This window comes from Fukomys damarensis, unplaced genomic scaffold (genome assembly GCF_012274545.1).
Source record: "Fukomys damarensis isolate Sample0158 unplaced genomic scaffold, DMR_v1.0_HiC HiC_scaffold_37, whole genome shotgun sequence".
NCBI classification, from domain to species: Eukaryota; Metazoa; Chordata; class Mammalia; order Rodentia; family Bathyergidae; genus Fukomys; species Fukomys damarensis.
The window spans coordinates 1,389,419-1,413,399 of record NW_022900949.1 but is presented as its reverse complement, the minus strand read 5'-3'; the positions used below and the strand labels follow the sequence as shown (position 1 = coordinate 1,413,399).

Genomic DNA, 23,981 nt, shown 5'->3' with positions numbered 1-23,981 from the left:
CTCTGTTCTTCTTTATGGACACTAACATAATTCACGAGAGAGCTACCTTTTGTTTTCCTCTAATGCTAATTATCTCCTAAAAACCAAACTTCTAACATTATCAATTCAAACTTTGGTTCTTATGAGAGGAATATGGGGAAGGTCACAACCGTTTGGTTTATAATTGGTATTGTGCTAGTTTGGAAGATAAACATGAACTAAATCTTTTACTTAAGAACCTCTGTGCTTCCTTTGAAGTCTTATGCCCAACAACTACCAACACTTTCTAGCCTTCCTTGCCATAGAAGAGATCAACAGGAATCCTCATCACTTACCCAACATATCTCTGGGATATGAATTCCACAATTTCCTTTACAGTCACTGGAAGATACTGGAGAGTTTCCTCATTTTGATCACAGGACAGGGTGAAGTCCCTAATTACTCCTGTAGGAAAGAGAGCAAATCCACAGCAGTGCTAATGGGAACCTCATCGGCAACTGCTACTTAAATTGGAAGCCTACTGGAGCTTTACAAGTTTCCACAGGTGACAGCAGTGGGATGGGTTGAGGTAAAACTAGAAATCTGTTGGTCCCATTCCCATATACATAAGGGAAGTAAAAGTAAATGCCCCAAAGACCTGATGTTTTTGGCGAAAAAGTAAACATCTCTCATGGAGTACTTAATGGAGAAGGGAAAATTTTGTAATCTTATATGAATCCAAATGACTAAATCATACACTGGATATATTATATGAATTTTCTCTTTTGATTCTGCAACCTGTTTTTGTACTGATAATCGCATTTTGCAGGTAGATGCTGTGGGACCAGAGAGAAAAGTGCTGAAAGCTTAGATGCTACAGTTGACTCTTGTGTAATACACATGCTCCCTTTTAAATCGGCTTGGGTGAAATATTTTCTACCGAGACTGACATTTTAGGAACATTATGATATTTTAGACTTCCACAATGTTTTTCTATTCCAGTTTCATTAGATGTCACTGCCCAAGTTGCATTATGTAAGTGAAATGCAAGGCAACTAGCTACTTTCCTTCATTCTGTGTTCATCATGGATCCCTGCTCGTCACAGGATGATGTGTCTCTTTTAGCTCCACCCCTTTCTGAAAAGTATTCAGTTTAATAGTCTTGCCGGCAGCCAAGTGAACTTGAATGACAAAGAAAAGTTGAATGTGCACCATGACGTTCTCATTTCTTGGAATTTTCCTGAAGGCCTCAGACTTATGGTCAGTGTTGGAACATTTTCTTCACGGGCTCCACCTGGGCAGCAGTTGTCTTTATCTGATGACATGGCAGAGTGGGCCACAGCCATTACAGAGGCGTATTACCTAAAGACAGTGCACACCAGTAACAACAAATAACAAAATTCTTCCATGGATTTTGCGCTCCCAATTTTGATCATGAAATGGCCATATATGAAATGGTTAACTCATTTTCTTTTTTCTCTCTCTCTCATTGAGTTTATTGGTACATTCTAGGTCTGCAGTACAGTGACATTCATCATTGGGATCTTGTACCTTTACATGACAGGTCTTGGTTCTCATTTTTTCCCCCTTGTCCTTGCCCTCTCTTCACCCGCTCCTCCCTTCCCTATTTACAAATATTTTATTTCCATTTTTTAATTTTCTCGTTGTTTTTCTTTTCTGTTATTACATTTCTCCTACCCTTCCCACTTTCCCTACACTTTTAGACCTTTTCTTCCTATTTCACACTATTAATTATCCCATTAGGATCTTATGTACTATTACAGTTTATTCACACCAGAGAAACTATTCGGTATTTGCACATGTGTGACTTATGTATTTCACTTAGGATTATATCCTCAATATGTATCCATTTTCCTATGACTGAATCTAATTTCTCATTCTTTATGGCTGAGTAATATTCCATTTTATAGAAAAACCACATCTTCTTTATCCAGTTTCCAACTGATGGGCAAATGGGCTGTTTCCAAGTTTTAGCTATCACAAACTGTGCCGCTATAAACATAGGTGCGCATTCATTTTTTCCTTTTCAAGAGATGTACTTTTGATATGAGGGGATTTTGTATGATAAAGATTTTTCTTGGCTAGAGAGATAAAGAGAGATAATGGACAGCTCAAGTGTGTCTTGGAAAAGTTCGTGGAGGATGCAGTTTATAGAAATAAACATACATGTTTGCTTGTTGGTCTGGTGGAGCCCGAACTGATCCTTCTAAAAACTCCTCGTTGCTCACAAGAATGAGGGAGCAATGGCCTTTGTTCTATCATTTACTCGTTCCCAGGTCTCCGTTCTCCTCTCCGTTTCACTTGGCTTTAACACTCAGGAAAAAGAATATAACCAAAATAACAAAAAGCAAATAATAATGATTGTAAATCAAAAGCTGGTCTAAATATAAAAAGGAACAACTTAGAAGCTTTTAACTCTTTGATCATTACCAAAAGTACAGAGAGCTAGAAGATACAGGACGCTAATGCCTCTCACCACATGGGAGGGAGGAAAGAAAGCATGAAGCTTCTGATTCCTTGATATGTGATCTATAATTAAATTAGAAGCTTATTGTTTTCTCCAAAGGTAAAATAAAACAATAAAAAGACGAACCCTCAAAGTTCTTCTCTCACCCTCCCAACTCTTTCTGGTAATTTCCATGGGACCTGTAACTAAAAGCCTTAGAGTTTGAAAACGTAAATGTTATATAGAATTTGAACCAGATATGCTTATTAATCTCTTTAAATTCGATCCTGCCATTTAAAGCTTGAACTACACTTATTGGCTTTGATTAAACAAGCCATGTATTATTGTATAAATGAGACACACTTATATTGGGTGATAAACCTGTGTGTGATCATAGATTCCTAAATTTTAAAAATTTGAAAGGTGTCCTTTAATTTACCTTAAGAGAAAAAACTAAGTAAATGCATATAAAGATTTCTATATAACTGTAATACTAATTATTGCTAATCTCATGGTATATTAAATAAAATTATGTTTTCTCACTCTTGTTAGATGCAGGACTGGAAAATGATATCTTGTCACACTGATGACCTCCAAACTACAGTTGTTCATGATGATAGATATTTTCAGTTTTATGTTTATATGATTTCTATATAATTGTGTTATAATAGTTTTATTTGCCTATTCTTCATACAGTCCAAACAGTGTCACTAACACGGTTAGGGATAACCTGTAAAGTACATCCCTCTTACATATCACTCTGGTAACAAATGTGGTAAAAATACAACAGAGGAGGTAAAATTTTCTACATGTCATTAAGATCTTGTAACTATATAAAGACAACTGACTAAAAAGTTACTTTCAACTGATATAAAAATTGAAATGTTTCAGAGGTGATAACAAAATGTAATGATTCTAATATAATGATACCCTGATTGTTATGATAATGTGTTGTGTTGTCCTTGATCTCGTTTTCTCTATACAACTCTGTAACTGTCATCTGTTAATATTTCACAGACATTCAATTCTCAAGACGACCATGACTGGTATGGAATAATAGTTCCCTGGTTATGTTATCTATTTCAAAGTGTTTCACTTTGACCCAGCTCTCCTCCTTCTGGGTATCCTCCTGAAAGAATTAAAAGCATCGTATCACAGCGATATATGTAAACTTGTGTTTTTTAATTGTTCCATCTCATTGCCACTGGCTTTACTTTTGCTGAGCCGTGAGTCTTGAGTTGCATCTTGCTTCAGTGTCCCCTCATTTTCTATTTTTAAGTTTATTTCCCGGGTTGATGCTTATAAATTGTGTATTGTAGGTAGCTTTATTTCTCTTGTTTAGAACCCTTAGAAAATGACTACTTCTATGAGGCATCTTCCAGGTGTAGCTGGCTTTTGGGTTTTGAGTGTGCTGCAAGATCCTACATCTTCAGTTTGTTGGGGATGAGAAGTTGCTGTTTATTTGGCCTAGCTCTTGGTTCTTTGGTGCTGGCACATAATTTTATTTATAACCCTTGAGCAATTTTGGTCTTGGAAAGAACTAAAAGAACAGCAGGCAAAACAGCTGATTGGAACAAGTATGTTATGAGGACTGAAGAAGTACAATTAGCAAGAACAATCGCATTAGACACAGCCCAGAAAGTGACAAACAGTGGTAAGTATTCATTTGCCACCTTTAACTGTATGAATTGTTTGTGGTTGGATAACAAAATCCAAATCAAACCAGAAAATTGTATACAGTCAATATGGTGACTTTGCCCTCAGGGGAGAAAATTTAAAAGGAGTTAGGGGGAAAATAGTGAAATCAAAGAGGAAGGGATTAGAAACAAGAATGGAGGAGAAAGGCCGGGGATTTGGCTCAATGGTTCTGCTGCCTGCCTCACAAGGGCAAGGATCTGAGTTCTATCCCCAGTACAAAAAAAAAAGAATGGAGGAGAAAAAAAGATTAGATGAACTTTAGGAAACTTATAAAGAAGCAGAAAGGAAATAGAGAAGAAAAAAATTAAAAAGTACAGAAGATAACAACAAAAAACTAGACACAATGTTCACACTAATACAAAATCAAGAACTAAGTATCAGGAAAAAGTAAAAAAAGAAGAAAAGAAGAAAAAGTCCACTTTATGGTGTGTCTCTGCTGTCACTGGTACAGAGTGGGCAGACAGAGCCCAGATCCATGTTGATTAATCCCATCAAGCCAATCATAGGTTTATGGTGTAGTAATGGATAATCCCAGCAAAGTAAGCCTGCACCTTTTTAGTTCCACTGAAGTTCAGGCTGGCTTCTGGTTGTGAGACTTGCACCTGATTTGTTCAGCTTGCAGCACTCCTTGTGCCCTTACCAATTTGAACTCCAGTCATTGATTTTCTGCTGATTTAAACTCCTTTCTGCCTCAGCCTGACATTGGGCGCCACTAGATGGAGTCCTTCTGAAAGTGCAATGAGTTCAGAGCTCAGTCAACCTCTCTCCAAGATGGCTACCCGCCAACTGCCTTCCTGGGCATTGTAGAATCCTGAATAACTCACCCGCTTCTGCAGCCTGCTGAATCCACAGCTGTGCTTCATTGGTGTGTCCCTCTGTGAAGGCCTGTGGGGCTGCCAGTAGAAACTGGGCATCTGCAGGCTCAAGCCAGCCCACCCCATGTAGTGACCCAGGGGATATGGAGAAAACACTGTTTGCCATCTCCTTCTTCTGCATCGAGGCCCCTGTCTTCACTTTCTTTGTGAGCTTTGATTCTTGCTTTACATCCTTGCTGGGACCCAGGAACCTACTTCCTTCCTACTCTCTTCCTCTTATTGCTATATTCCAGAATCTGGACATAAATCTTGGAGAGTTTGTTTCTCTGATGTTCATCACTCTGTCATCTGTTTATCCATTTTCTGTGTGATTTCTAATTTTGCTATTGGCTCCTATCTTGATCCCTTCATTTTGTTTCCAGGTACCTAGAATCCAGTTTGGTTGAAGCTATGGTGTGTGTGTGTGTGTGTGTATGTGTTCCTCTATTTAACATACCTGACACACCAAAGAGTCGAATGCTTCATCTTAAGTTCTAAGACCTAAAACCTCTAAAGAAGATGTTTCTCTCTATTTCTACAACATTCTCCTTAGTCTCATATTAGAGTAAAGATGTCTCATAATCACAGAGTCCTATACTCACTTTTGTTGGCATATATGTTCTAGAAATATGCACGGAGAAACCATTCCTCGTTGAAGAAATAAAATGAGCAGATTTTGCATATAAAGCATAGGCATACTTTGCTGGTGTTACCTTGAAAATTAAGTATGGATGATGGAGAGACACGACATTTTGGATGTAGAAATGTATCATCACAATATAATGATCCACATAAACTAGGAAAATGATATTAGATCATATTTAAAATGCAAAGATGAAGCTTCATTTCTGCATTGATACCAAGTCATTGAAAATTCCTAGATTCATCATGAGGATTGTGTATCCAGAGAAAGGGGAACATAGGCAGACATAGATAGTCTGCATGTGTGACTTTTATGTAGGTCTAAGTAGGCAACACAGGGAGGGTTCTGCTGCTACCTGGACATCAGGCGTCGTCTGTTGTATTGGACACACAGAGACACCACGCCTGATGTTTCTGGATGAGCCCTGACTGCTGTGAACTCTTCCTGACCTTTATCCCTCACATCTTACTTTCTGTTCTCTGGTGAAAACCATGGACATTATTCCAATTGGTGTTTGCGACAATTATTGACAGGGACTGAAGAACAGCCTTGCCTAGGAGGACTTTTTCCCTGGCACCAGGCCATCAGGGGCCTTGGTCATGATACCTAGGGAGGGGAATCACGATCCTGAGACGTATTTTCCAACTTGTCTTTGTCACTTGCGCACAGGACCTCAGATGCAGAGCCCCAAGGCAGAAGAGTTTCAGTTTCCTCCAGAGGAGGGGAAGGAGTAGGGATAAACACTTTCGTGGGCTGAGAGGTCTCCTCAGTCCACACGGTAACGGGACACAGTGCGTGTGCATCCGTACCAGGCTACATGTGCACACCTGGCCCGCACTGCCGAGTGCCACCTCTGCTCAGGGCCAGAGACTTGCAAACACTTCTAATATGTGCACTTTGCTTTCTGTCTTCTTGATCCTGGGGCTCTCCCTCCCTTCATGTAGTGTTACCGTTCCTGGGTGTTTTTTGGGACTGAGTGCCAGTGTATACAAGAAAGGTGATGTGAGGATTAGTGCTTTCTTTCCTCTTCTTACGGAACATGTCACCTTGGACCCCCCAAGCCCTGGAACATTCATTGGAGCAGTGTAAGTACCTCTTACTTTAATTTTTGCCCTCTATGAGTAATGCATAGGAGATCTGTGGATGGATAGACCCACGCACTGTGTCTTCTCCCCTGTTCTCCTCAACTGCGCCCCTGAGGACCTAACTGAAGATATTTTCTCTTCTGTGGAGAATTTTTAGCACTTTGGTGGAGGCAGAGGATAGTTCCTGTCTTCCTGTTAGCTAGCTTCCTGCCTTCAGGTCTGTAAGCCGATGGAAGCCACACTTGGTACCATAATCTCTTCCCCTCCTCCTTACAGCTGCCACTGCGTGGGGCAAGTAAAGTGGAATGTATGCCCCCATCCTGTTTATGACAAAAGAGCTTTAGCTTCAGCCCTGTGCCCTGTATCCACACAAGCATCTGCTAGTGTTTCTGTCAGTGGCACAGAAAGTCTGATATCCCATTGCATGGCACTGGTGACCGTTCCCCACAGGCTTGGGAGGAAAGCTTCCTGCAGGCAGGGACCTATGTGTCTACGTGTCATTCATGCAATGGGTGTTCTGTGTCTCCCGGAGCCAGAACTTAGGCCAGGAATACGAGAACAGCCAGAAAATATTCTTTTATCTTGAATTACATGTTCTAATTTTCTTTTCTTTGAATGTTTTAATTTTCAGTACATTTTTATGACATTATAAATAGGTCATCGTGGAGTATTTGTACATATAAGTATTGCATTTTTATCATTTTTACTTTTCTGAAGTTTTCATATAAACCAAATATATATATTCATTCCGTATACAAATAGAAGATATCTATATATCCTTCACATCATTTTTAGTTTGAGGTCCTCTAATTTTGTCACTAGTTTTTGTGGATATTGTCATTTATGCTGTATGGCTTTTAAGTTTTCTGTTAACAGAGCTTTTAAATTTTCCATAGAATAAGTATTTCTCTTAAACGACTCGTTACACTACGTATGGATTTTGCCATAATGTTGAAAGTGTTCCTGTTATTTCGATACGATGTTGCTCATGGCGTATTTTTACTACACTGGCTGCTTTCTGGTTTCTTTATCAATGACATTACTGTTTCATAATTCCCGTGCATTCCCCAGGTGGAGGTACTTTCTGCTGTCAGGTCCTCTTTCTATCCCTTTGCTTGTAATTTTGTTGCCTATCTGTTGGCATCAAAATATCTGAAATAAAAAAAAAGTCTGGAATATAATAAATGCTTGAAATGATGATTTTGGTGTGTTTCACGGGAATTTTTCTGACACAGATATTCTTGTTTGTTTGTGGGGTTTTTTTTTTTTTGAGACAGGGTCTCACTATGTAGTTGAGGCTGACCTGGAACTCACTATGTAGCCCAGGCTGGTCTCGAACTCACAGCGATCCTCCTGCCTCAGGCTCCCGAGTGGTGTGATTACAGGGGTGCGCCACCACGCCCGGCTTGACACAGATATTCTTTAGGTATCTTCTCCACGCAGCAGCCCCAGTGGAGCGGCTCTTCACATGGTAACATCGCCATGGTGGTGGGCAGGACTTGCCCTGTGCAGCACCGCCCTGGAGAGGATGCGATCTGTACACCCACTGCCTCGTGTCCTAGCACTCACTGCTTTTCTATGGATTTTCAAATTGTAAGAGATCTTGTGCCTCTGGGAGCTTCACTTACTAACTTACTTACTTCATTTAGCAGCACCGGGGATTGAACCTAGTGCCCGTGTAATGAGCTATGTCTCGGCCGCTTTATATATTTTTCAAAATGTAGTCAGTATTTTGCTAAGTTGCCCACACTGGGCTGGTACCTGTGATCCTCTGGCCTCAGCCTCCCAGAATATTGGAGTTACAGGAGTGCACTTCTATGCCTGGCTTATTTTCATTCATTAAATTTTTATTTTTCATTAGTGCATGTTGACGATGCATTATTGTGAGATTCATCTTCTAGAATTTATATCTCTACATAAAATGTCTTAATTTCTTTTTACCTCACCCCCCCAGTTCCTGCGACCCTTCTTCCTGTCCCCATTTACAAAAGCTTTGTGCTAATTTTTTTCTTCAGTTCTCTTTTGTTGGAATCCTTTTCCATTCCCCTTCCCCCTCCTTTATGCCCTTTCGAAGTTCACCATGTTCTTGTTGAAATTTTTTTTCCTATATTTATTTGCTGTTTATACTTCCTCATCTGAGAAGCGTCGATGCATTGCAGGTGTCATTTTCTGGATGGAGTCCTTAAATTTGGGAGGGTCTGATTTTCTAAATTTTATGTATTCTAGATATTAGTCCTTAGTCTAAGGAGTAGCTGGTACATATTTCCCCAATCTCTTCTCTCTGTTAGCAGTTTTCTTTGCTATGCAAAAGCTTTGTAATATGATGTGACCTTGTTCGCTGTTTCTTTGTAATATTTCCTGTGAGATTGGGATTCTCTCCATAAATTCTTTGCCTACACCTACATCTTCAAGAGTTTTCTGTATTCTATCTCGCAGCAGATTCTTTATATTTTATTCTTTGTTTGTTTGTTTGTTTTTTGAGACAGGGTCTCACTATGTAGTAGAGACTGACCTGTAACTCACTATGTAGCCCAGGCTGGTCTCGAACTCACAGCATCCTCCTGCCTCAGCCTCCTGAGTGCTGGGATTACAGGTGTGCGCCACCCTGCCCAGCTATATTTTATTTTTTAGATATTTGATCCATCTCAGTTTTAGTTGAGCACATAATGAGAGACATCAGTCTAGGTTTAATCTTCAGTACTTGGAAAGCCAGTCTTCCCAGGACCATTTTTAAAAGGACTATCTTTCCTGGAGTTCGTTCCATTTTTTGAAGGTAAGGTAGCTGAAGGTGTTTGGAGTTGTTGCTACATGTTCTATTCTGTTCCATTGATCCTTAAGTCTGATTGTTCTTTTTGGTACTACTATGCAATTTTTATCGCTGTAGCTTTATAGTATGGGATTGTGATGCCTTGTACCTTGCCCTTGTTCATAGTTACTTTTCTATTCTAAGTATCTACTGGTTCCAAGCGACTTTAGGATTATTTCCTCTAGTTCCGTGAGATATTTTGTTATTATTTTCATTGGGATTGCCTTAAATCTGTCTAACAGTTTTGGAAGTACGGGCTTTTTTCGGTGTTCTGCCTAGTCAAGAATAGGACATATATTTCCATTTTTAGATATTCTCTTGATCTCCTGTTACAGAGTACTGTATATTTTATTGTAGAGAGCTATCATTTCCTTGGGTAGATCGATTCACAAATATTTCATTTTTCTCGATGCTATTGTGAAATGTGTTGTTTTCCTGGTTTCTCTCTCAATGAATTCATCATTTATGTACAGGAATGCTATTGATGTTTGAGTGTTGATTTTGTATCCTGCTACACTACAAAATTTGGCTAGTAATTCTAGGCATCTTCTGGTGGTGCTTTTTGGGTCTTCTGTGTAGAGTATCTTGTCGTAAGCAAATAATGACAATTGAACTTATTCCTTTTCTGTTGACATTCTTTTTATTTCTTTCTATTTTCTAATTGCTCTGTTTAATACATGCAGAGCTATATTGAATAGGAGTAGTTATAGAGGGTGTCCTTGTCTTGTTTCTGGTTTTAGAGAGAAAGCTTTCAGTCTTTGCCATTTAGTATGACATTGACTGTTGATTTGTCATAGATGGTTTTTTTTTAATCAAATTGAGATAAAGACCTATTCTGATTTTCTGTAGGTTTTTTATCATGAAGGAGTGTTGGACTTCATCTGCATCTGTTGAGATGATTGTATGGCTTTTGTCCTTGGCTCCATTAACGTGGTGTTTTACATTTATCAATTTGCATATGTTGAACCATCCCTACATCCTTGGTATGACTCTTACTTTGTTATGGGGTGTAGTCTTCTCAATGATTTGTTGTGTTTTGTTTGCCGGTATCTTATTGAGAAATTTTGCATCCTTCTTCATTAGTGAGATTTGCATGAGTTCTCTTTTTTGGTTGAGTCTTTCTCCAGTTTTGGAGTCAGAGTAAAGCTTTCTCCAGTAATAACTTTGGGAGTACGGCTTCCCTTTATATTCATTAAAGAGTTTGAGGAGAAATGATGTTAGATCTTCTCTAAAGTTCTTGTAGAATTCAGTAGTGAATCCGTTAGGATCTGGACTTGTCTTTGTTGGTATCTTTCTTTAGTACTTCTTCAATTTTATTGACTGACATTGGATTATTTAGAATTTTTTATCTTCTTCGTGGAACCTTATTAATTCATATGTATCTAGGAATCTATCCACTTCTCCCAAATGTCTCATCTTTTTACAGTACAAGTTCTCAAAATAGGTACCAATGATGTTCTGAATTTATTAAGTAGTCACTGTGATTTCATCCTTTCTTTCCTAATTGCATGGATTTTGGTCTTTTCTTTCCTTGTTTGGATAAGTTTGGCTATGGTTTTTAGATTTTTATTTAATCTTTCAAAGAACCAACTCTGAATGAATTTCTGTATTTTTTCCTGAATTGCATTTAATTGTTCTGTGATCTGTATTATTTCCTTCCTTGTAGGAGCTTTAGATTTAACTTTTTCTTATTTTTCTATAATTTTGAGGTTCAGTATTAGATTATTTATTTCAGCTCTCTCTGGTTTTTTTTCAGTTTTTTTGTAAGGTGGACATTCACCACTATACACTTTCCTCATAAGATTGCTTTCATTGGGTCCCACAAGTCCCAGTTTGTCATATTAGCGTCATCATTCAATTATAGAAAATGTCTAATTTCTCCCTTAATTCCATCCATGACCCACTGAATGTTCAAGTGGATATTTTAAAATTTCCATGTGTTAATGCAGTTTTTGTGGTTTCTTTTGCAATTGGTTTCTAACTTCATGCACTATGATCCAACAATGGGATAATTTCCCCCCTTTTTTGTACTTTTAAAAGCATGTTCTGTGTTTAGTATGTGATTTTTTGTGGGGAGAAAGTCTCAGGCACTGCTGAGAAGAATTTGTATTCTGCTGTTATTGGGTGAAGCAGTCCATCTATCTATCTATCTATCTATCTATCTATCTATAAAATGTATATATGTATTAAGTCCGTTTGTTCAAAGGTTCGGTTCAGCACTGATATTCTTTTATTGATATTTTTGTCTAGATTATCTATTTGTGACAGTGGGGTGTGGGAGTCCATCCCATTACAGTTGTCATATAGTTTATGTCATTTTTCATCTTTATTAGTGTTTGTTTACTGTAGTTGTATGTGCCAGTATCTGGATGCATATAGATGTATTATTGTTATCTCTTCCTGTTGGATTTTCCCCCCTTAACAAGTATGCAGTGACCTTCTTTATCTCTTGTGCTCAGTCTTGGCTTAAAATCCATTTTTTCTGCTATTAGAATAGCTACTCCTGTTTTTGTCTCTGTTCCTGTTCCATGGAGTACTGTTTTCCCTCCTTTGACTTTAAATATATGAATTTCTTTTCAAATAAATGTGTTTTTCATATGCAGCATTTTGTTGAACCTTGTTTCTTGATCCATTGTGTTAATCTTTTTCTTTTGGTCAGTAAATTGAGATCATTCACTTTGGTAGTTATAACTGATAGGCATTGGCTTATCCTTGTCATTAAATTATTTTCTTATTGTTGATTCCCTTTCTTTTGCTTCTGTTGAATTGTTAGCCTTGCCTGTGGACTCATTTTTGGGGATTATTGTCACTGCTGCTTTTTTCTAGGACCTCCTTCAGAACTTTTTGAAGTGCTGGTTTGGTCATTGTAATCAGGGTTTTCAAGGGAATAGATTTTATACAGGACATATAATTTATAGGACTATTTTATAATATTCACCCAAAAAGTCAAATGCACAGGAGTGCAAGAGACCTTCCCGCACATTAGAGACCTGAAAAATCTAGCTGAGGGGCCTGTATCCCATGGCAATGTCCTACACAAGTTCAGCTAAAGACATAGAGCCCAAGGCAATGTCCTCCATGAACCCAGCCCACTCCAGAGCCCACAGGAATGTCTCAGGCAAGTTTGTATTGAGGATATGCCCTTAGAAGGCCCAAAGGCCAGTGGTGGAAGCTAGGAAGCTTGCAAACGTGGGGTGAAGGATCTGTACCACCAGTCTCAGGGATCTACACTTGAAACGATGCTGAAGTGGAAGGTCATAGCTTCCCTGATGAGAACAGCAGCTGTTTCCAGGGACAGCAAGGACCCAACCAAGTTCCTCCTCCAAGCAGAACAGCCCAGTTTGCATCAGGAAAGCCAGCCACAGCAAGGTTCTCCAGGAGATCACCAACGAAATGCTCTTCCCCTCCAACTCTTTTTATGCCTTTGGCAATAATCCTCAGATGGGTCTTTTCAGAAAATTCAGCTGGGTGGCTTTTGATTTCTCCATTTTAATGCTCCTGGATTTGCTTTGAGGAGGTTGGTTTTTTGGGGTGCATTTTCCTGTCATATTTGCTGTTTTCTACTTTTTGGTTGTTTCTTTTCCTGTGTTGCAGCTTGTAAATTACATGTGGTGGGCAGCTTTATTACTCGTATGGAGACCTCTTTAGTTAATGACTACTTTTCAGAGATGTTTTCTAAGTTTAGCTGGGTTTTGAGTCTGTCCCGGTTCTACCTCTTCTGTTTATTGGGGATGAAATGTTGCACCCAGTTCTTTGGAACTGGCCTGTGTTGTTTATGCTAACCAGGCAGAGGCTGGGCCTATCATGTCACCAGCGACCGTGACTGTGACCCTGGCATATGCAGGGTCGAGACTCTGATGCACCATCTAGGAGCTGTTGGGTTAAATTTTCATGTTCCCTTGTTGTGTTTCAGGTATCTCATTAGCTGGCCAGCCACGACTCCTGTCTTCCAGTTCTAACTCTGTCCTCCTATTGGTCGCCTCTGTTGCCCTTATTCTGGTAGAAATTTTAGTCTCCTGAATTGTTTGGAGCTTTGTTATGGATTCTCATTCATTTCTATTCTGGACATTCATGTTTCCTTTATTCGTTTAGCTCTGTTAGCTTTTGTTGGTGTCTTCTGTATACTTACTGATCATCTTCTTCATTTGGCCCAGTGTCTTTTACCTTATATCTTCTGTGAATTACTCAAATGCCTTGTTGATCTGTTTTATTATCTCCCTTGATAACATACAACATAATTCATGGGTGGAGCTTTTACTTTTCTCTTTTTTGAGGCTCCATGGATCACTGGGAGGCAATTTTTTGAACTTATCTTCTCATGTTTTGGAGGGTATTGTGTGTGTGTGTGTGTGTGTGTGTGTTGATGCATATAGGTTGACGTAGTGGGAAGTTTTATTTCTGGAATGGTAGCCTCCTTTGTTAATGTCTACCTTTCAGTGATATCCTCTGGGCATGCCTAGCTATTGGCCTTTCCTTCTGTCCCAGGACCCAGTTATCTCTGATTACTTGGGATAGAAGTTTGCGGAACATTTGACCCAGTACCTAGTTTTCCAGGAAGTGGCTACAGTACTGTCAGTGACCTCAGGGGAATCAGATATTGTTATCCCTAGAAAACCAGTTAATAGCCAGGTCTGTTGGTGCATGCCTGTAATCCCAGCACTGGGAGGAGGAAGCGGAGGCAGGAGGATTAGTTTGCGTTCAAGGCCAGCTTGGGCTGCATAGTGAGTTTAAGACCTTCTTGCACTACACAGATAATCTCTTTCTAAAAAAAATCAATAACAACTGCCTTGTAACCTTGTGTATAACAATAAAGTCAGCATCAATTATAGCATCAAATAAGACTGAATACTGAAAAACACTAGAGATCAATAATGTACCATTCTTTTGTACTGAGAATCAAACTCAGGTCCTTGCGCTTGTGAGGTAGGTGGCAGCACCACTGAGCTAGATCCCCAGCCCTAATATATCATTCTTGACAATATGAAACAGATCTACAAGTAACAGTCATATAATATAAGTTAGTTGGCTTTCAAATATTTATTTTTCCCTTTTCTGAGTGATGCAAAGTTCAGGATCACAATTGGAAACAAGATCTACAATATAAGTCAAATGAAATACTGATCTACTTTTGGCCTGTAGTGAGTACTGAATGGACCAACTGTACATCTACTGATACTAGAAGAGCCTCCAACAGCAGTATTTGTAGTGTTAACTATGTATAAATTCATAAAGCTTACCCACTACACCCAAAATAGAGGTGTGTGGAAGTCAAGAATGAAAAAGCAGCTTGTGAAAAATCAACTGGGAGAACATCAGAAGGAGTAGGGGAGAACCAGTCAGGGAGTCCTGTTGAGGAGTAAAAGGAATTCAATAGTGATAGAGGACAGTCACAGAAAAGAATTACCAAGGAAGAGAAGAGAATGGATGAATAGAGTAAAAACAAGAAATGAAAGTGTGATTTAAAAAGTTAAAGGGAAAAAGTTAAGGAGAGAAAAGAAACTACAAGGGAGAGAAAAAATAAAGAAAAATCCCTATGCTACCCCAAAATGTATGAAGCACAGCAAAAATGATGGAAAATAGACTAAAAAGAAGATTCAGCAAAAGCAGAACTTCCTGCTGTTGAATGAATTGTTTCTCTTCAAGGTCTGCAGTCTCGGGATCCAGCTGTCCCAGTTTTCCCTGCTTAGCTTCAGGACCTGTGTCTATGTGATGCCCTTTTTGTATCAGAAGCACCCGCACCCCTGCCCCCCTGTCAGTTTTCCCCTGAACATGGATGGGTATCATTCAAGCCAAGGAGTGTCCTTCTTCCCATTGGTAGAGGAACCACGTCATCAGCACCCTAATCCCTGTGGGTTATGGAGTGTGGGGTGAGGTTTCCACTGCCTTCCTTAACCCACTGAAGCGGGTTCTGGTTTTGCTTTTCTCTCCTGGGTCACTGTCAGTTTCCAGGGTCAGTTTGGCTGCTTAGTTCTTGTATTTGGTGGCCTCTGCCATAGGGAAACAAAATCTACAGGCAGCTGGGAGTGTGTGGGCTTTTGCCCCGTTGCCTTGGGGATGCCGTGTGTCCAGTGCAGGCCCATCTGTTCCCATGGGGGAAAGGTGCGATTTGTGCCCAGTGCTCATATCTGCTCACCTGTGTGCTGTGCATCCAACACAGGCCTTGCTGCTTCCCCGAATAGTGTGCTTTGACTGGCATTCATCCTACAGAGTCCATTGCTTTAGATAGCATATGGTGCAGTATAGTAATACAACATAAATCAGTTGGCTTTCAGATATTTACTTTTCCCTTATCTGAGTGATGCCAAGTTCAGTACCACTGCATTATTCTATTCATTATCAGATTTAATCTGGTGTCTTAGTCCTTGGTTGACAGACAGTCTTCTCAATGTGTCTTACTGCTGAGTAATGACTTGTTCACTCTCAGGAATTTTAAAGACGTCAATCTATGACCATGTGAAATAGGAAGAAAAGGGCTAAAGGAGCGGAGGAAGTGGGAAGGGTAGGGGAAGGCAATAAGGGAAAAGAAAGAAAAACATGAAAAAATGGAAATAAAGTATTTGTAAATAGGGAAGGGAAGAGGGGGTGAAGGGAGGGCAGGGATAAGGGGAAAAAATGAGAACCAAGACCTGTCATGCAAAGATACAACATCCCAATGATGAATGTAGCTGTACTGTGTACCTAAAATGTACCAATAAACTCAATGAGGAAAAAAAAAAGATGTCAATCCATCTTATGCAAGATTCACTCTCACAACCTTTTCTAATCATAAAAATCTGTCAATGCTCTTATCTTCTGATATTCTAACAACTTTTATATAAGATGTTTTTGGAGAAAACAGGCATGTGTTTCATATTCAACATTGTGTTGTGTTTGAAGACAGCAATGACTGCTGTATTCCTTTTTTTTTGTCTGTGCAGATCAGAACTCAAGAACTATCAGTTTGCTCTGGCCTTGATCTTTGCCATTGAGGAGATCAACAGCAATCCCCATCTGTTACCTAACATGTCTCTGGGATTTGATCTCCATAATATCTACCATGATATTACATCACTGAAAAGTTTTCTCATTTGGCTCTCAGGCCTGGATGAGAAAATCCCTAATTACACTTGTGGAGGAGACAGCAAGTCTGTGGCAGTACTTACAGGAACATTTCCATCAGCATCTGTCCCAATAAGCACATTGTTGGAACTCTACAGATTTCCTCAGGTGAGGGTGGTGAGTTGGAGAGACAGAAAATGTCTTTTGTGCTGTGAGTAGGAGACAGTGTCAGCATGCATCACGGGATAAACTATCGAAGTCTAAGTACTCAGAATGGAGGGGTGTCTCTCCTTTACTTGAAATTGGGAGAGGGAGTTTGGGACAGTAAAGATGAGATTCTGGAAATACATGCGCAGTCTGTTTTATAAGACACACTCAGGACACGGATATAGTGTTACATAAATGAAGAGAAAAATGTCTTCTATCTCTAAGGGCTGTTTCTAAATACACTTCAGCATCGAGATGTGACAAATTAATTCTGTTCATCCCTGTTATTTTCTATTTCCTCTTTCCTTCAGCTTTCATTTGGGGTTTTTGATCCTATGCTCAGTGACGATGGCCAGTTTTCTTCTCTCTATCAGATGGCCCCCAAGGATACATCACTGCCCCTGGCAATGGTCTCCTTGCTGATTCATTTCAACTGGAACTGGGTGGGGATAGTCACCTCTGAAGACGAGAGAGGTGTTCAGTTTCTCTCCGGTTTGAGCGAGGAGATGGAAAGGAACAATATCTGTGTAGAATTTGTGCATATGATTCCTACTGATGTAAGTGTATCCACAAATAGCTATCACAGATATAATAAACAGATTGTGACATCATCATCAAATGTCGTTATCGTGTTTGGAGGTATCAACACTTCTGTAAGTAGGATTTTTAGAAGATGGGAGTACTTCAACACAAGGATAGTCTGGGTCACCACCTCGCAATGGGATGTTGCCGCTGGCGAGAGACACTTTCTCCTCGACCCATTTCAAGGTACTCTCATTTTCTCACACCACCATGGAGAGATTCCTGGTTTCAAGCATTTTATGCAGACGGTGAATCCTTCAAAATACCCAGAAGACATTTCCCTCGCGAGGCTGTGGTGGATGCATTTTAACTGCTCGGTCTCGGAGTCCACTTGTCAGTCTCTGGAGAACTGTTCATCCTATGGCTCCTTGGAGTGGTTGCCTTGGCACAGCCGTGACATGGCCATGAGTGAGGGGAGTTATAATATATACAATGGGGTTCATGCTGTGGCCCGCACTCTCCACGAGCTACTTCTTCAACGAGTAGATACGCAACCAATAAAGCACGAAAACGGAATGGGATTTTTTCCCTGGCAGGTAACGTCCCTCCTTTTTCTGTAATATACTGTCAGCAGATAACTTTCTGGAAAGGTTACCCAAGTGCTCTAATAGAGGAGTGTAGGATCCCTTGTCTCAGGCACAATTATTTCTGTACTTTTTCATCTACAACCTGGGTTAGTCTCATGATCCGGACACCAGTGGTGTGGTGCAATTCCAGAAAATACCCAAGCTTTGTCTTCCAAAAGAATTCACCACCCAGTCCTCTTCAGTTCTTCAAGCGCAAGATCCCAGTCTGGCCTCGCGAATTTCTCAAATAAAACGAGGGATCCAGCGTTTTAAGTTCCTAAAATATAGTGAGCCTTGAAATTGAGAGTTTATGTATGTGAGTACGTGATCTTGTATTATTTCATAACTCTGTGCCAGGCATTAGCGCAGGGGCAGCACACCTGCCTCACAAGCACAAGGTCCTGAGTTCAAACTCCGGTACCAAAACGAAAACTTCTTGTGCTTCTGATGACCTCACTGTGCTGATCGGTGCTCTAAGAACATTCAAAGAGGAAATAGGGTTGACATTTATGTGACTACTGAATGTTGAGGTAGGCGCACACTGAGGTATTTTCCGCTAAGTTGCACTGATAGCGTGGAAACAGTATGGTATCTTAGCTTTTCACGTGGTATCACTTGCTTATTCCCTCGTCTTCACACAATAGAGTTACATTGTGAGTAAGGATTTTGGAAGTGAGAGCCATTGCCTAATACACATATTCTTTCTCCACCCTGGGCCACTCTTCATGAAAAAAATGCATTTTTTTAAAGCTGAACTTCTTCCTGAGGAGCTTGCAATTTAAAAATTGCATCGGAGACACTGTGGATATGAATCAGAAAAGAAAATTAAATGCAGAGTATGATATTCTTAATTTTTGGAATTTTCCTGAAGGACTTGGACTTAAGGTAAAAGTGGGAAAATTTTCCTCATATTTTCCACATGGCCAGCAACTGACTCTGTCAGAAGAAATGATAGAGTGGGTCACAGGACTTACAAAGGTGAGTTTGATTTTTTTTTTGGTTTTTTGAGACAAGGTCTCACTATGTAGTGAGACTGACCTAGAACTCACTATGTAGCCCAGGGTGGTCTTGAACTCACAGCGATCCTCCTGCCTCAGCCTCCCAAGTGCTGGGATGACAGGCATGCGCCACCACGCCCGGCAAGGTGAGTTGATTTTAATCACAATCCCTTACATGTAAATAAAAAAAATCTTCATGGTGTGTTGTGCCTTCTCGAAGCTTAGTGAAGAGCTACAAATGGATATTGGATGTGTTTCTTTGTAGCTTCCAAGATTTTGTTAATATTTATGTATATTATTCAATGTATTTGGCATCTGAACCATTAATTGGATGTAGACATATATGAAGGAAGTTTGCTGGTAGACCAATATTCTAAAAACAATGCAGCTTTCGTAGATCTAGGCGAAAGGCTTATCTATCACCAACATACATTTTACTATTCTCAGATCCCCCAGTCTGTCTGCAGTTCCAGTTGCGGTCCTGGATTCAGGAAGTCCCATCAGGAGGGAAAGCCTATCTGTTGCTTTGATTGCATCCGCTGCCCAGAGAATGAGATTTCCAATGAGACCAGTAAGGATGAACCTTATGGATAAATTCTGCTTCTTTCTTTATTTAAATATAATACATGCAAGTCAGGTGTGGTGGTGCATGCCTGTAATCCCAGCATTTGGGAGGCTGAGGCAGGAGGATCGCTGTGAGTTCAAGAGCAGCCTGGACTACATAGTGAGTTCCAGGTCAGTCTCAACTACATAGTGAGACCCTATCTAAAAAGAACAAAAAAGGAAAAGCAACAACAACAAATAAATATAATACATGTAGATGTTAATAAAATATTGAAGAGCTCTATTATTGCTTCTTTTTAAAAATAAGTTTATTGGTACATTTAAAGCAAACAATACAGTTACATTTATCATTGGGAACTTGTACCTTTACATACGTAGCAAATGTCATGACAAAATAATTAGAGAATAGCAATAGTTACTACATTGCCTACCATAATCTTAAAAGAATGGCCAGATTAAAAGCAGAAACAAAAAGACACTTCTTTTAGAAAAAATACAGATGACAGCACAAAAGTTTCCTTCCAGTGAGTTAAGAGAAAAACTGGGAGTATAAATTGAACAAGTTAGTATATATATTGAAAGTTTTTGAAAGAACTGAATAGAGAATTTGGGGAATTATTTGAAATTCTCTCTACTTCCTATTTCTCTTCTTCGGTTCTATATATGTATATATTTTAAGTTTCTCATGTAAGAGGACTTAAACTCTTCCTGGGAAGAGACAGTACCTAGCAGGATGATAGCTGGATCAAACGCATTTTTTATTTTTAGATACTTGAGAAATCTCCAAGCTGATTTCTGTACTGGTCGTACTAATTTATATTCCCTCCAACAATGCAGAATCATTCCTTTTTCCCTATATTTGCCATCAGTTGTTGCTATTAGATAATTTGATAGTCATTCTTTCTGGGGTTAGACGGTATCTCAATGTAGTTTTTACTTGCATTTCTGTTATGACCAGAGATATTGCACCTTTTTTTCATTTATTTATTGCTCCTATGTACTTCTGAGAAGTATCCATTAATTCAATTAGCCCATGTTTTGATTGAGTTTCATATTTTTGGGGGGAGTTTAAATTTTTTTGAGTTCTTTGTATATTCTCAATTTTTAATTTTTTCCATCCCCAGCAATACCTAAACAGTACCAGCAAACTCGATTTAAAAAAGAAGCAAGTGCTTACAGAGATTTTACTTGGATTAATAGATGTATTTCTGTGATTTTTTATGTACTATAGCACAGTACATCTTTAATGGATAAGTTGTACTTCTTGGTGAGTTAACTGATAAGTAGGGTGGACAACATGTGGAGATGTAAATCCAGATAGTGCCATAAATCTGCAATAGATACCCAGATTTGCAGAGGATGAACTGAACGCTACTGTCTATATGTTTGTGAGTGATCCATAGACTTCTTGAAAATAGTGATATTATATCAGACAAGTGAAGAAATTTATTGCAGAAGTTTTTAACAAATGACTAAAAATAGAAAATTACCATTTAATATAACATCCTGAAGATCTATAAGTCAATGTGTCTTGTACACAAAAAAGCTAAGGATGGGTTTTGAAACATGATGGACAAGTGGGACAGAGTTTTTACAAATTTTGGTCACAGTATTGAATGAATTCTGTCACAAGGAGTGCTAGCAGAAATATCATATTTAAATGAATTAATGAAATGGTGTTTGTTGAGACTATATTGAATGCAAATTCAAAAAAACCTAATGAATTAGTAATTGACTTACTGGTATCTGAATAGGTTTTTTGGCCATAAAATTTTATTTACTTGCTTTTTATTAAGTATTTGATGGGCTGGGGATTTAGCTCAGCGGTTCAGTGGCCTGCCTTGCAAGTGCAAGGACCCGAGTTCAATCCCTGTGTACCGAAAAAAAAAAAAAAAAGCAAATCATTAAGTATTTGATAAAGAAAATTTAAAAGATGCTATTTACAACTTTTAAAAATATGAAATAGTATAAAAAGGCTTAATAAATGATTTAAAAATATTTGTTCCTTAAATTAAGAGACCTTATCTTAAAAATCATACAAAGGAGTAAAATAAGAAAATCAACAGAGTGTGTTCCTTTCTTTTAAAACTTAATAATGGAAAGAGCTCAGGTCTCTCTAACTTGGCATAGTGAATCATTTCAACAGTGATTACAATTTATTCATGTTCCTTGGTGGAAATTCTGAGTTCTTGGGCGGAATGCATTACTCTGCATAACATAAAAAATTTTGTCATAGAAGTTTCCTTGGAAGTTGTGATTTGCACATGGTGTTTACACAGTTTTAAGCTTAAAAATATATCCTCTCTAATGAGATACATAGGTTTTTGAACTCCCCCAAATTTATATTTGAAACTTACCCCCAAGTCGATGGTGTTAATATGCAGGTCTTTTTCATGGTGATTAGGTCAAGAGGTGTTCGTATTTTTCATCATACTAGTTGCCTTATTAAAAGAAGGGTTGTAAGAGATTATCCCATAACAAAGAGCCCCAACACTGGTATAGAGATTCCCCTCCCTAGAAGCTGATTCTGCTTCCTCTTTGACCTTGAGCAACCGAGACGTGAGAATTTGGAGTAATAAATGTAAAACTTTGATGAATTACGCAGTCAAGGGATTTCTATCATAGCATCCCGGATGTGCAAAGGCAGTAGGTCTTTGTGTTTGCCAGGAGAAAAGAAAGTGATCTCCTGACTTTTCACAATTAATAAAAACTAGAAAGAAGAACTTTGTGACCCTAACCACCAAGAGGAGATGCAGTATTAATGGGAAATCTACCTACACATCTTTCTTTATTCCCTGTCCACAGCAAGAATGAAGGACACGATGCTTACTCTCTTCCAAGGCACTTCTTTGGGGATGTCTGAATCGCTGCAAATTCCTGAACCTGGACTCATGACATTTTCTGTTTCTCAACAGATATGGATCAGTGTCTGAGATGTGCAGACCATCAGTATCCCAACAGGCAACAAACACTCTGTCTTCCAAAAGGTGTGACCTTTGTGGCTTCTGGAGACCCCTTGGGGATGGCACTCACCTACGCGGCTGTGAGCTTCTCCATTCTCACTGCCATTATTCTTGGGCTCTTCGTGAAGCACCGAGACACTGCCATTGTCAAGGCCAACAACAGGGCTCTCAGCTACACCCTGCTCATCTCCCTCACCTTCTGTTTCCTCTGCTCCTTGCTCTTCATCGGCCGGCCCAACGCAGCCACCTGCATCCTCAGGCAGACCACATTTGGAGTTGTGTTCACTGTGGCTGTTTCCACCGTCCTGGCCAAAACGATCACTGTGGTGCTGGCCTTTAAGGTCACTGCTCCAGGCAGGAGGATGAGGCAGTGGCTGGTGTCCGGGGCACCTAACTCCATCATTCCCATCTGCTCCCTGATCCAACTCACTCTCTGTGGAGTCTGGATGGGGACGAATCCACCCTTTGTAGACACAGATGCACACTCGGAACATGGCCACATCATCATCGTGTGCAACAAGGGCTCCCTTGCCGCCTTCTACTGTGTCCTGGGATACCTGGGCTCCCTGGCCCTGCTGAGCTTCACCGTGGCTTTCCTGGCCAGGAACCTGCCCGACACCTTCAATGAAGCCAAGTTCCTGACCTTCAGCATGCTGGTGTTCTGCAGTGTGTGGGTCACCTTCCTCCCCGTGTACCACAGCACCAAGGGGAAGGTCATGGTGGCCGTGGAGGTCTTCTCCATCTTGGCCTCCAGTGCGGGGCTTCTGGGCTGCATATTTTTCCCCAAGTGCTATTTTATTTTGTTACGGCCAGAAATGAACTGTTTACATCAATTTGGAAACAGAATTCATTCTAAAAATAATAATTCTTGTTAATTTTCAACATGTGTTTCCTAAAGTAAATAGAGGACCTGAAGCAATGTTACTAGCTACTTTTTAATTCTTGGGTTATGAGATACTTTTAAATTGACAAGTTACACTTCTTTGCATATTAGTGTTCGTTCTTAAAACCTGTAGCCACCAATACTTTACCTTTAAATTTCATTATGCATTTTCCCTTCCATTATTCTTACAATGAATGGGAGAGTTTTTTTTAATGTAATACAAGTAGATATTAATAAAGAAAATATAAGAACAATTCTATAAAAAAATAAAATTTCATAACAAAACAAAGAATGACAATGGTAAATACACATTGTGTCATGATCTTAAAAGAATATATTGCCTATTGCTAGTACAGTGGGATTATGTCTTGACTGTTGAGTTCAATTTGATGCCTTCTTCCACTGGGTTTTTAAAAACACAATTTTTTACTGGTACATTTCAGGTATACAGTACAGTTACACTCATCATTGGGATCCTGTACCTTTACTTGATGTGTCTTGGTTCTCATTTTTTCCCCATTCCCCTGCCCTCCCTTCACCCCCTCCACCCTTCCCTATTTACAAACTTTCTGTTTCCATTTGTTTCCTTTTCTCTTAGTTTTTCTTTTCCCTTCTTAGCTTTCCCCTGCCCCTTCCACTTCTTTTACACCTGTAGACCTTTCTTCCTAT

At 39.4% G+C, this 23,981-nt stretch overlaps 1 protein-coding gene across 1 annotated transcript; it reads left to right on the top strand.

Annotated features, from left to right (window-relative positions):
* Positions 1 to 16,498: 16,498 nt before the first annotated feature.
* On the top strand, positions 16,499 to 23,304 carry LOC104849889 (vomeronasal type-2 receptor 116). Its single transcript, XM_010606517.1, has 5 exons — positions 16,499 to 16,717; positions 17,068 to 17,874; positions 18,655 to 18,882; positions 19,350 to 19,473; positions 22,382 to 23,304. Exons 1-5 carry the CDS (start codon positions 16,514 to 16,516, stop codon positions 23,302 to 23,304), a joined length of 2,286 nt encoding a protein of 761 aa, XP_010604819.1. The 5' UTR covers positions 16,499 to 16,513.
* Positions 23,305 to 23,981: the final 677 nt, after the last annotated feature.